This window comes from Salvelinus namaycush, chromosome 10, assembly GCF_016432855.1.
Source record: "Salvelinus namaycush isolate Seneca chromosome 10, SaNama_1.0, whole genome shotgun sequence".
Lineage (NCBI taxonomy): Eukaryota > Metazoa > Chordata > Actinopteri > Salmoniformes > Salmonidae > Salvelinus > Salvelinus namaycush.
In genome coordinates, this window is record NC_052316.1 from 30,809,819 (window position 1) to 30,824,009 (window position 14,191).

The 14,191-nt window shown below is 42.9% G+C and overlaps 1 protein-coding gene across 1 annotated transcript; it reads right to left on the reverse strand.

The window, feature by feature from the left end:
• Positions 1-1,501: 1,501 nt before the first annotated feature.
• LOC120054301 (myosin light chain kinase family member 4-like) lies at positions 1,502-13,863 on the reverse strand. Its single transcript, XM_039001716.1, has 12 exons — positions 13,782-13,863; positions 12,029-12,362; positions 11,652-11,875; positions 11,066-11,171; positions 7,460-7,553; positions 6,751-6,860; positions 6,460-6,601; positions 6,099-6,169; positions 5,727-5,855; positions 1,973-2,125; positions 1,717-1,795; positions 1,502-1,507 (listed from the first exon to the last, which is right to left on the reverse strand). The coding sequence occupies exons 1-12, from the start codon at positions 13,861-13,863 to the stop codon at positions 1,502-1,504; spliced, it is 1,530 nt and encodes a 509-aa protein (XP_038857644.1).
• Between the last annotated feature and the right edge of the window lie 328 nt (positions 13,864-14,191).

The window sequence follows — 14,191 nt, forward strand, 5'->3', positions numbered from 1 at the left end:
CACCATCCCATCCGTGAATCACTGGGGTGGTAGCATCATGTTGTGGGGGTGCTTTGCTGCAGGAGGGACTGGTGCACTTCACAAATTAGATGGCATCATGAGGAAGGGAAATTATGTGGGTATATTGAAGAATTATCTCAAGACATCAGTCAGGAAGTTAAGCTTGGTCGCAAATGGGTCTTCCAAATGGACAATGACCCCAAGCATACTTCCAAAGTTGTGGCAAAATGGCTTAAGGACAACAAAGTCAAGGTATTGGAGTGGCCATCACAAAGCCCTGACCTCAATCCCATAGAAAATTTGTGTGGCAGAACTGAAAAAGCATGTGCGAGCAAGGAGGCCTACAAACCTGACTCAGTTACACCAGCTCTGTCAGGAGGAATGGGCCAAAATTCACCCCACTTATTGTGAGAAGCTTGTGGAAGGCTACCCGAAACGTTTGACCCAAGTTAAACAATTTAAAGGCAATGCTACCAAATACTAATTGAGTGTATGTAAACTTCTGACCCACTGGGAATGTGATGAAAGAAATAAAAGCTGAAATAAATCATTCTCTCTACTATTATTCTTTATTTCACATTCTTAAAATAAAGTGGTGATCCTAACCTACCTAATACAGGGAATTCTTACTAGGATTAAATGTCAGGAATTGTGAAAAACTGAGCTTAAATGTATTTGGCTAAGATGTACGTAAACTTACGACTTCAACTGTATAAACACAACATGCACCAAATTCAAATATTTTAATGAGTTACAGTTCATATAAGGAAATCAGTCAATTTAAATAATTAGGACACATGACTGGGCAGGGTTGCAGCCATAGGTGGGCATGGGAGGGTACCCACTGGGGAGCAAGACCCAGACAATCCTGCAGTTGAAGAAGCTGGATGTGAAGGTCCTGTGCTGGCATGGTTACACATGGTCTGCGGTTGTGAAGCCGGTTGGACTAACTGCCAAATTTTCAAAAACAACGTTGGTGGCAGCTTATGGTAGAGAAATTAACTTTACATTATCTGGCAACAACTCTGGTGGACATTCCTGCAGTCAGCATGACAATTGCATGCTCCCTCCAAACTTGAGACATCTGTGGCATTGTGTGTGTCACGGTCAGGGCGTGACAGTGTGTGTGACAAATCTGCACATTTTAGTGGCCTTTTATTGTCCCCAGCACAAGGTGCACCTGTGTAATGCTGTTTAATCAGCTTCTTGATATGCCATACCTGTCAGGTGGATGGATTATCTTGGGAAAGGAGAAATGTTCAATAAAAGGGATGTAGACAAATTTGTGCAATTTCTTTTAGCAAAATATGTTTTTGTTCGTATGGAAAATGTCTGGGATTTTTTATTTCAGCTCGTAAAACATGGGACCAACACTTTACATGTTGGATTTATATTTTTGTTCAGTGTAGATGTACAGTATACAGTAGCTGAAGATGAATGGCATGTCTAGAAAGTGTGTGATAGTGTATGGTGGGCTGGGTGGTTTTCACAGCTTACCTGTCTAGATCTACGGGGAGGGAAAGGGTGTGTTGAGTGGCACTTATGTTTCTGTAAGAAATAGGTACAGTATATTCACCATATTAGTTTTTGTGATAAAAATTGGTTTAATCCATCCATGCATTAATGCCAAAAATACTCTAAGTCGGAAAGTGTGTCTATGTGTGTGTGTGTGTGTGTGTGTGTGTGTGTGTGTGTGTGTGTGTTTGTTTGTTCTACCTTCTGATGCAGGCGATAGTGAAGATTGTGATCCGACAGCCAGGAATGTTTTAGTGACTGTGAGGCACTCATCCTCCAACTAGAGAACACACACATACATTATTAAAACACACACTCTCACAGGGATACACAGGTCCACAACTGAATAATAATACAACTTTAGAGAACTACAACATAGTTGTCAACACACACACACACACACACACACACACACACACACACACACACACACACACACACACATGGTACCCCTCACCTCTTGCTCTTGACCAGCAGAAGTGTGATGAAGTCTTTGGCTTCCTCAGAGATGTCTGTAAACTCCTCCTCCTCAAAGTTCCACTGACAGGCCAGGATATTGTTCAGAGTCTCATTGTCATCGTCCCCCAGGAACGGAGACAGACCTGTCAGCCTGGAGAAAAGGATGTATTCTATAGTGTGTTCATGGGTTGTGTATGTACACACTGACTACTTCCTGCTGACTTCTTGTGAGGTCCCCCTCGCAAAAGAGGGTTCTAAAAAGAGGGTTCTAAACAGGTACAATATGTGAGCATAAGAAGGTAATGGCTAGTGGATATCAGGACCCCCAGTAATGTAACGGTTAGTGGATATCAGGACCCTCAGTAATGTAATGGCTAGTGGATATCAGGACCCCCATCAATGTAACGGTTAGTGGATATCAGGACCCCCAGCTTTGTAACGGTTAGTGGATAGCAGGACCCCCAGTAATGTAACGGTTAGTGGATATCAGGACCCTCAGTAATGTAATGGCTAGTGGATATCAGGACCCCCATCAATGTAACGGTTAGTGGATATCAGGACCCCCAGCTTTGTAACGGTTAGTGGATAGCAGGACCCCCAGCAATGTAACGGTTAGTGGATATCAGGACCCTCAGTAATGTAACGGTTAGTGGATATCAGGACCCTCAGTAATGTAACGGTTAGTGGATATCAGGACCCTCAGTAATGTAACGGTTAGTGGATATCAGGACCCTCAGTAATGTAACGGTTAGTGGATATCAGGACCCTCAGTAATGTAACAGTTAGTGGATATCAGGACCCCCAGCAATGTAACAGTTAGTGGATATCAGGACCCTCAGCAATGTAACAGTTAGTGGATATCAGGACCCTCAGCAATGTAACAGTTAGTGGATATCAGGACCCTCAGTAATGTAACAGTTAGTGGATATCAGGACCCTTGGCAATGTAACAGTTAGTGGATATCAGGACCCTCAGTAATGTAACAGTTAGTGGATATCAGGACCCTCAGTAATGTAACAGTTAGTGGATATCAGGACCCTCAGTAATGTAACAGTTAGTGGATATCAGGACCCCCAGTAATGTAACAGTTAGTGGATATCAGGACCCTCAGTAATGTAACGGTTAGTTGATATCAGGACCCCCAGCAATGTAACAGTTAGTGGATATCAGGACCCTCAGTAATGTAACAGTTAGTGGATAGCAGGACCCCCAGCAATGTAACAGTTAGTGGATATCAGGACCCCCAGCAATGTAACAGTTAGTGGATAGCAGGACCCCCAGCAATGTAACAGTTAGTGGATATCAGGACCCTCAGTAATCTAACAGTTAGTGGATAGCAGGACCCCCAGTAATGTAACGGTTAGTGGATAGCAGGACCCCCAGCAATGTAACAGTTAGTGGATATCAGGACCCCCAGCAATGTAACAGTTAGTGGATAGCAGGACCCCCAGCAATGTAACAGTTAGTGGATATCAGGACCCTCAGTAATGTAACAGTTAGTGGATATCAGGACCCTCAGTAATGTAACAGTTAGTGGATATCAGGACCCTCAGTAATGTAACGGTTAGTGGATATCAGGACCCTCAGTAATGTAACAGTTAGTGGATATCAGGACCCTCAGTAATGTAACGGTTAGTGGATATCAGGACCCTCAGTAATGTAACGGTTAGTGGATATCAGGACCCTCAGTAATGTAACAGTTAGTGGATATCAGGACCCTCTGTAATGTAACGGTTAGTGGATATCAGGACCCTCAGTAATGTAATGGTTAGTGGATATCAGGACCCTCAGTAATGTAACTTTTAGTGGATATCAGGACCCTCAGTAATGTAACGGTTAGTGGATATCAGGACCCTCAGTAATGTAACGGTTAGTGGATATCAGGACCCTCAGTAATGTAACAGTTAGTGGATATCAGGACCCTCAGTAATGTAACGGTTAGTGGATATCAGGACCCCCAGCAATGTAACAGTTAGTGGATATCAGGACCCTCAGTAATGTAACAGTTAGTGGATATCAGGACCCTCAGTAATGTAACGGTTAGTGGATATCAGGACCCTCAGTAATGTAACAGTTAGTGGATATCAGGACCCTCAGTAATGTAACAGTTAGTGGATATCAGGACCCCCAGTAATGTAACGGTTAGTTGATATCAGGACCCTCAGTAATGTAATGGTTAGTGGATATCAGGACCCTCAGTAATGTAACGGTTAGTGGATATCAGGACCCTCAGTAATGTAATGGTTAGTGGATATCAGGACCCTCAGTAATGTAACTTTTAGTGGATATCAGGACCCTCAGTAATGTAATGGTTAGTGGATATCAGGACCCTCAGTAATGTAATGGTTAGTGGATATCAGGACCCTCAGTAATGTAATGGTTAGTGGATATCAGGACCCTCAGTAATGTAACTTTTAGTGGATATCAGGACCCTCAGTAATGTAACGGTTAGTGGATATCAGGACCCTCAGTAATGTAATGGTTAGTGGATATCAGGACCCTCAGTAATGTAACTTTTAGTGGATATCAGGACCCTCAGTAATGTAACGGTTAGTGGATATCAGGACCCTCAGTAATGTAACAGTTAGTGGATATCAGGACCCTCAGTAATGTAACAGTTAGTGGATATCAGGACCCTCAGTAATGTAACGGTTAGTGGATATCAGGACCCTCAGTAATGTAACTTTTAGTGGATATCAGGACCCTCAGTAATGTAACAGTTAGTGGATATCAGGACCCTCAGTAATGTAACAGTTAGTGGATATCAGGACCCTCAGTAATGTAACTTTTAGTGGATATCAGGACCCTCAGTAATGTAACTTTTAGTGGATATCAGGACCCTCAGTAATGTAACAGTTAGTGGATATCAGGACCCTCAGCAATGTAACAGTTAGTGGATATCAGGACCCTCAGTAATGTAACAGTTAGTGGATATCAGGACCCTCAGTAATGTAACGGTTAGTGGATATCAGGACCCTCAGTAATGTAACGGTTAGTGGATATCAGGACCCTCAGTAATGTAATGGTTAGTGGATATCAGGACCCTCAGTAATGTAACTTTTAGTGGATATCAGGACCCTCAGTAATGTAACGGTTAGTGGATATCAGGACCCTCAGTAATGTAACAGTTAGTGGATATCAGGACCCTCAGTAATGTAACAGTTAGTGGATATCAGGACCCTCAGTAATGTAACGGTTAGTGGATATCAGGACCCTCAGTAATGTAACGGTTAGTGGATATCAGGACCCTCAGTAATGTAATGGTTAGTGGATATCAGGACCCTCAGTTATGTAATGGTTAGTGGATATCAGGACCCTCAGTAATGTAATGGTTAGTGGATATCAGGACCCTCAGTAATGTAACGGTTAGTGGATATCAGGACCCTCAGTAATGTAACGATTAGTGGATATCAGGACCCTCAGTAATGTAACGGTTAGTGGATATCGGGACCCTCAGTAATGTAACGGTTAGTGGATATCAGGACCCTCAGTAATGTAACGGTTAGTGGATATCAGTACCCTCAGTAATGTAACAGTTAGTGGATATCAGGACCCCCAGTAATGTAACAGTTAGTGGATATCAGGACCCCCAGCAATGTAACGGTTAGTGGATATCAGGACCCCCAGTAATGTAACGGTTAGTGGATATCAGGACCCTCAGTAATGTAATGGTTAGTGGATATCAGGACCCCCCAGCAATGTGGATATCAGCCCCCCCAGCAATGTAATGGTTAGTGGATATCAGGACTCACAGCATGTAAGTGATGACCCCCAGACTCCACATGTCCGTATGGAATGAGACAAACTCATAGTTGATGACTTCCGGAGCCAGGAACTCAGGCGTTCCGAAGTTCACCCTCAGCTTTTCCCTGGGCTTATACCTGAGAAAGCGAGAAAAGAAAGTTAAGAGATTACATTTTAGTCATTTAGCAGACACTCTGATGCAGAGCGACTTACAGGAGCAATTAGGGTTAAGTGTCTTGCTCAAGAGCCCCTTGAGAGATTTTTCACCTAGTCGGCTTGAAGATTCAAACCAGCGACCTTTCTGTTACTGGGCACGCTCTTAACCGCTAGGCTACTTGCTGCCCTGTATCAAGCCAGGAACCACTGGTAATTGAACTTACCTCCTGGCGAGCCCGAAGTCAATAATTTTGATCTTGTTTGTGGCTCTGCTCACACACAGAATATTCTCGGGCTAGGAAAGGATATTAAAGAACCCAAAACAGTGAGACAAAGGAAATAACAGCATGCAATTATTAGCATCATCGCTAAGCTATTATGCTACAATGACAGGAAGATGGAGATAGAGCTATAGAAAGGTAAAGTGTTAAAAAGTACAATGGGGAAGGTTGCAAAAGAAACAGACAAAAAACAATAGGACAGTGAGAGAGTGAGGGAGAGAGAGAGAGAGAGACAGAGAAGGGGTGAGAAGTGACAGATTGTTGAGGAAATGAAAGTAGAGAGCTAGGGTGAGTCCTGTCCTACCTTGAGGTCTAGATGCAGGATGTACATCCTGTGCATGTACTGTAGTCCCTCACAGATTTGTCTGATAAACAGCACTGTGTCCAGCTCTGTCAGCTTGTAGTTCTCATCTATGATCCGGTCGAACAGCTCCCCGCCATCCACACTACATAGAGAGGAGAGGAGAGACAGTCAGTCATCATAGACTACAGTAGAGAGAGAGGAATACAGTCCCACAATGGGATTTAAAGAGTAGACATATGGTGTAGTGTAGAGAGGAGAAATACACACACACACAGGAAGGGAGGGACTTACTATTCCATGACGAGGATGATGTCGTGGCGTGATTCGAAGGCGGCGTAGAGCTGAATAAGGTTAGCGTGGTTCAGCTGGTTCATCACCTGGATCTCATTCTTCACCACATCCTGGGAAACAGAACAACATTAGAACGACAGACAGAAACACATTACAGACGGACAGAGAGACAGACACAGAAACAGACACACACAGACAGTGCCAACGGGGTTGGTTATTGAGACCTACAGTACCACACAGCAACCTGAGCCAGCTATGGCTTTGGCTGTGGCATTGGTGGGAAAACTACTTTGTGAATATCTGACATGATAACGTACTCATCCAGCTATGTACTGCCACAGACATCTGACGACTATCTTATCTCACATGTTATACTCAGCTGACCATAGGAAAGCATAAGATGAGACTGACTGACACACTGCCACATATGCAGTGGATATGAGGGCGATAAAGCTACTTTAAAATGGTATTCTATTACTTATGTGCTATGATAAAATATCTATCCACCTTAATGGTGGTGGGGACATTGGACACATACTGTACATCTGATATTAATGGCTTCGTTCCAAACGACACCCTTTTCACTATGTAGTGCACTACTTTTGACCAGGGCCCTGTTGCACTTAATAGGGAATAGGGTGGCATCTGGGAAGCAGCTATAATCAAGCTTCTGTTTCAGGTCTCACATTTCAATCACTATGATCCTTACCTTTTCTTTCTGGCTCCTGGCCTTGACCATCTTGGCAGCCAGAGTCAGTCCAGAAGAATTCTCCACACATTTGTGGACTTGTCCAAAACGTCCCCTATGATCCCACCATCACATACAGAGAAACAAGTTCAGAAACAGTGTAGTCTCTTGTGACAGCCTTAACATAAAAGTTGAGGAGCTGCTTTGGTTCTGGCGGCCGAGATGAATAACAGTGATGCTTTATAACACCCTGTCCTTTTTGCCTCAACGTACAATAGAGCTAAGTTAACAATAACATTATAGTAATGTTTACTCTTCTATATCATTCTTTAATTGGGTTGTCATTGTAGGGATGGTATGCACACTCACAGATCTCTCTCTCTCTCTCTCTCTCACACTTTTTCAAAACTCTTCACACAGTGAGCACAACAGCAGTCTATATGGGCTAAACTGGGGATAATTTTTCATTGCTTTGGCACAAAATGCATTCAATGACTATATCGTTCAAATTTCATGAATTCTTTTCTCACTCAGACACAACCAACACCAAAACTCTATGTACCTACAGGCCAATTTGCACATGTTTACATACTCTTTTCAAAACGGTTAAACGTAAGTTCAAAACCTAACATAACACAACATTTAATAAGACAGCAATTTGCTACATTTCTACAGTAATCCCGTATTGAAATATATTCCAAATCTAAAAAATGAAATACTATCAAAACAATTAGACCAACCACAGCTGATTCCCATTGTAGCTGAACACCTACCCAGGTGTTAGTCTTTCAATTTCATTACCGTCGATACAAAAGGGAACATCTTAGGAATAATGATGTACTGTAATGTAAACATGGACCCAGCCAGAGATAGAGAAATGGCTGACAGAGGAAGAAGAGTGGCTGGGAGAGGGAGAGGGACAGGAGTACGTATGCGTGGTGGAAGAAGACTGAGAGGAAGATCAAGAGCTGTAGTCTCAGATGAGATTAGGGCTACTATAATTGATCATGTAATAAATCCTGGTCTATCGATGAGAGAGGCTGGTCTGAGAGTACAGCCAAATCTGCAATGCTCAACAGTGGCATCTATTATGAGAAATTTCCAGCAAAACAAGGTAAGATGTGCATTCTGCAAGGACATCTGACTGAACTGCACATTAAAGAAGTAAAATGAGCAAAGCTTCCAAAGCTTTTGTATTTCTGCTTAGGACCCAACGGTTACCTCCCGCAGGCGGGAGAGGTAGGATTTTCACTGCTGTGCAGGAAACTGCAATTGTTGATATGGTCATCAGAAACAATGCCATAAAACTCACAGAGATTCGGGACAGAGTGTTGGCAGACAACATTACATTTGGAAATATTCACAATGTAAGCATAACAACTATTTCTAGAGTCCTGAAACAACTTCAAGTTAGGATGAAGCAGTTGTACACTGTTCCCTTTGAGAGGAACTCTGAACGAGTCAAGCAACTCAGGAACCAATATGTCCAGGTAAGATGACTATAAAATACAGAACTGGTTTTGAACAAAACCAAGCAGGGCAGAGGCACACAATGGCATGTTTTTAGGTATAATGTAAACTACCGTAATACCCTGACTCTTATGTTGCCTTGTGGATTTATTTTAGAGTCATGGAGATTGAAGCCAGGCAAACAACCCACATATTCATCTTTGTGGATGAGGCTGGTTTCAACTTGGCCAAAAGATGGTGGCGAGGAAGAAATGTGATTGGGAAAAGAACCACAGTGGATGTCCCGGGCCAGAGGGGTGCCAACATCACAATGTGTGCAGCAATATCCTCTGTTGGATTGCTGTTATACAACACTGAGCGTCTCATTTCATTCCTGGATGACCTCTATGGAAGGGTTGTGCCGGGTGAGGAAAGGGTTGCAGTGAGGCAAAATCGGCCAACGTTTGTAATTGTATGGGACAACGTGGCATTTCACCACTCCCGTGCAGTCACAGAGTGGATTGCAGCCCATCCCAGGATGGTGTCACTTTTCCTTCCACCTTACTCTCCATTCCTTAACCCCATAGAGGAATTATTTTCCTCATGGAGGTGGAAGGTTTATGACCACCATCCACATGATCAAATGTCCCTCCTGGACACAATGAATGCTGGATGCCTGGACATATCTGCAGAAGATTGCCAGGGATGCCAAAGATTCTTTCCTAGGTGTATTGCCCAAGATGACATAAGATGTTATGTGGATGAGAACCTGTAGCCAAATGCAGAAGACAGGGTTGACTAGCATTGCTACTGTATCTGTATTGGTAGATGGTGTATATACAAATTCTTGTATTTTGGAATCACTCAATGCCAGAAAATGACATAAAGCATATTGAAGCATATTGCATCATGTCTGATTCATTCCTGTAACATATACTGCAGTGAATTCTAAACAGTAGAGAGGTGTCATTCTTTTTCTGTAAAGACTTTTTACAAAAGTAAACATTGTGTAATGCTCCCTGTTGTTAGTGTTGTTTAGGTCATTGTTTTATGAGTTACAACGTGTGCTTGTTGGGTGACAACCTTTGCTACTGTTATGGAATAATGAGTTGATTGAGACATGTATGAAGTGTTTTGGTAGTTTTAGTGCATTTTGGATGTGAAATTAACTGCTGTGCCAAGCTGAAAGTTGGTTAGGAGAACTGTGTAAAGAGTTTTGAAATAGTGACCTAAGTATTGAGAAATGTGTCCTAGCGATTGTAAAAAAAAACTGTAATCATCTGCCCTTGAGAGGGCAATTAAATCGTCTTGGAAAATACTGTAACTGCCCCAACACAGGTGTGAAATGTCCCCTGATTTCATTTCAGCTAGGGGGGAGTGTGTATGTGTGTGTGTGTGGCCTCCAGATTGCAGGCCTGAAAAAAACTAGGGCAAAGCAATTGCCTACTGTAGGTACTGCTCTGTTTCAGCTGGTTTGGGCAGCATAGCTGCCTAGCTGTTTGGAGAAGGAGGTGCTTTCTGTACCCTTGAGTGCCATGCATACAGGGACCTTTCAACTATTTGGATCCTTTTTTTGTAAATTTGATTGCTGTATTCAAGTAAAGTATTTCAAATGTGTGTGTGTGTGTGTGTGTGTGTGTGTGTGTGTGTGTGAGTATGTGTGTGTGAGTTTCACATACCGTGGAGTAAAAATAAACTGCCTGACTGTGGAGTTTTGAGAGCTGAGGGTTTTAGTGGAGTGAGTGTTTGAGGGTCTAATTGAACTGTGAGTGTATTATGAATCCCCTACCTGGGCTTGCCATCCATCCCCTGTTGTATCTCTCTATTTACATTTACATTTTTACATTTAAGTCATTTTAGCAGACGCTCTTATCCAGAGCAACTTACAAGTACATACATTCATACTTTTTTTTGTACTGCCCCCCCGTGGGAATCGAACCCACAACCCTGGCGTTGCAAGCGCCATGCTCTACCAACTGAGCCACACGGGGCCAACTGTAAAGTTTTCTATTATTGGCCACTTCTTTCTTTCTCTCTTCACCCCCTCCCTCTCCCTGTCTCTCTCTCTCTTTCCCTCCCTCTCTCTCGACATCTGCGTTGCCTCCCAAAATGTTCAAATGCTACGGCTTCAAAGGGTCTGGTTTTCAAGATCTCTCTCTCTCTCTCCTTCTGACTCACCCTCCTAGGACTTCGTCTCTGTTAATGGCGTAGAAGGTAGCAATCTGGTGAGGTTTTGGAGTCACAATGCGGTGGTCAAAGGGGGCTGCTGGCGGAGGGGTAAAGTCTGGAGATGATAGAGAGAGATGGAGGAGAGAGTTTGGGGAAAAGGAGAGGGAGGGAGGGAGGGATAAGGGAAATGGAGTGAGGTGACAGGATAGTGGATAGGGAGCATACAGGAGATAGATTAGTGTCTGTTCTGTCTTAGTAACCAAACGGCTCATACGGTCTCATGCCAGCATTTCATAATCCAATTTGCCAGCTGTGACATGTTTGTAACTTTTAAACATGCAAGGTGTGGTTAAGTAATGTGGTCTGTGTGGTGAGTGACTGACTAGGAAGACAGAGTAGTCGTTAGGGTTTCTGACAGTTTTTCAGCCTGCTTGCCAACCCAGGATAATATCAAGAGACTTCATTTACAGAAGTTACGTCAATACTATATTTATTTTAGGAATGTTGCCTCAATTGCAACAAAAGTCCAAATTAGCTTCCTGTTTTGTTTTCAAACATTTGTCAGTTTCCATTTCTGTGAAATGATGAACCTCACCAATGATGTACTCTTCTGGCTGTCCATCATCCACCACTTCTTCCTCCTTCATCTTCTCTGCCTTTGATTGGGCAGCCTGAGGCTCTACCCCCTCAGGTACTCCTCCCTCTTCATCCTCCTCTTTCATCTCCTCCACTCTGCTCTTTTTCAGGTAATCTTTCAGTAGGTCCTCCTCTGTGACACAGTTTTTACTGCTGACGGCCACTTCACCTAACTCCTCAGAGCTAAATAACAAACAAACATCAAACAAATATCAAATCAACTATTAATTATGTTAAGTAATTAGCCAGTAGTTATTTTGGTAAGTGTACAGTATACAGAAGTTGCAATTTACAGTCATAGTAATGTCAAAAGATGGGTTGCATTTCAAAAGGTACCTTTCTAGAGGTTCTAGTGACAATGATGACTCTTCTTCCCCTCCTTCCCTTCTCTTCTCCACCTCTTCCTCTCCAACTTGTTCCTCCCTCCCCTCCTCTTCCTCGGGCTCAGATTCACCAAATATATCCACCTCCTCTTCCTCCCTGGCCCTCTGCTCTTCCTCCCGTTCAGGGGTTCTCCTCTTCTCCTCCTCCCCCTCTAGATCCTCCAGGTCCTCTGGTTGGACGACGGGGGCGCGGAGCATGTCCAGAACCACCCCGTTACCATGGGAAAGTTCAGCATTCTGCCTGTTGAGCTTCTCCACCTGGTCTAGAAGAAGGGCCTCTACAGAGTCTGAGGAGGGACAAACAATCAACAACTTTATTTGCCTTGAGTATTCATCCTTATCTTTAAAGAGCAACCCTCATTAGACATATATTACCAAAGAGCACCCATCATTTGACATATATTACCAAAGAGCACCGCTCATTACACATCTATTACCAAAGAGCACCCCTCATCAGACATCTATTACCAAAGAGCACCCCTCATTAGACATCTATTACCAAAGAGCACCCCTCATTAGACATCTATTACCAAAGAGCACCCCTCATTAGACATCTATTACCAAAGAGAACCCCTCATTTGACATATATTACCAAAAAGCACCCCTCATCAGACATATATTACCAAAGCACCCCTCATTAGACATCTATTACCAAAGAGCACCCCTCATTAGACATCTATTACCAAAGAGCACCCCTCATCAGACATCTATTACCAAAGAGCACCCCTCATTAGACATCTATTACCAAAGAGCATCCCTCATTAGACATCTAATACCAAAGAGCAACCCTCATTAGACATCTATTACCAAAGATCACCCCTCATTAGACATCTATTACCAAAGAGCATCCCTCATTAGACATCTATTACCAAAGAGCACCCCTCATTAGACATATATTACCAAAGCACCCCTCATTAGACATCTATTACCAAAGAGCACCCCTCATTAGACATCTATTACCAAAGAGCACCCCTCATTAGACATCTATTACCAAAGAGCACCCCTCGTTAGACATCTATTACCAAAGAGCACCCCTCATTAGACATCTATTACCAAAGAGCACCCCTCATTAGACATATATTACCAAAGCACCCCTCATTAGACATCTATTACCAAAGAGCACCCCTCATTAGACATCTATTACCAAAGCACCCCTCATTAGACATCTATTACCAAAGAGCACCCCTCATTAGACATCTATTACCAAAGAGCACCCCTCATTAGACATCTATTACCAGAGCAACCCTCATTAGACATCTATTACCAGAGCAACCCTCATTAGACATCTATTACCAAAGCACCCCTCATTAGACATATATTACCAAAGCTCCCCTCATTAGACATATATTACCAAAGCACCCCTCAATAGACATATATTACCAGAGCACCCCTCATTAGACATCTATTACCAAAGCACCCCTCATTAGACATATATTACCAGAGCACCCCTCATTAGACATCTATTACCAGAGCACCCCTCATTAGACATATATTACCAAAGCACCCCTCATTAGACATCTATTACCAAAGCACCCCTCATTAGACATATATTACCAGAGCACCCCTCATTAGACATATATTACCAAAGCACCCCTCATTAGACATCTATTACCAAAGAAGCACTGCTGCTCTATTTTAGTTACATTTATTTGACTGCTTTATTGTGTTACAAGTTGAGGTGAAGATGGTGTGTTTATCTCTGCTACCTGATGCATGTGGAGGCTTCTTCTTCTTCTGGGCTTTCAGGCCTTTCAGGCTGAGTTTGACCTTGTCCTTTCCATCCCTCATCCCATTGTCCTTCAGCTGACAGGGAGAGAGGAGGAGACATACACTTTAAATGCTCATTGCAAACTGGGCAACAACACTCTGGTCTTACATTTGAATGCTGTGACAGTGAATGTAAAGAGAAGGGAGCGATGGAAAGAGAAGAGACAGGGGAAATACAGAAGTAGGATCTTCATTTGAGCCCGTTTGCTACAGCAGGAAAATAATCCTGCAGCAACAGGAAATGTTCATTATTATGTGGATTTCAATTAATGGACTTTCTGTACAGTCGTGGCCAAACGTTTTGAGAATGACACAAATATTAATTTTCACAAAGTCTGCTGCCTCAGTT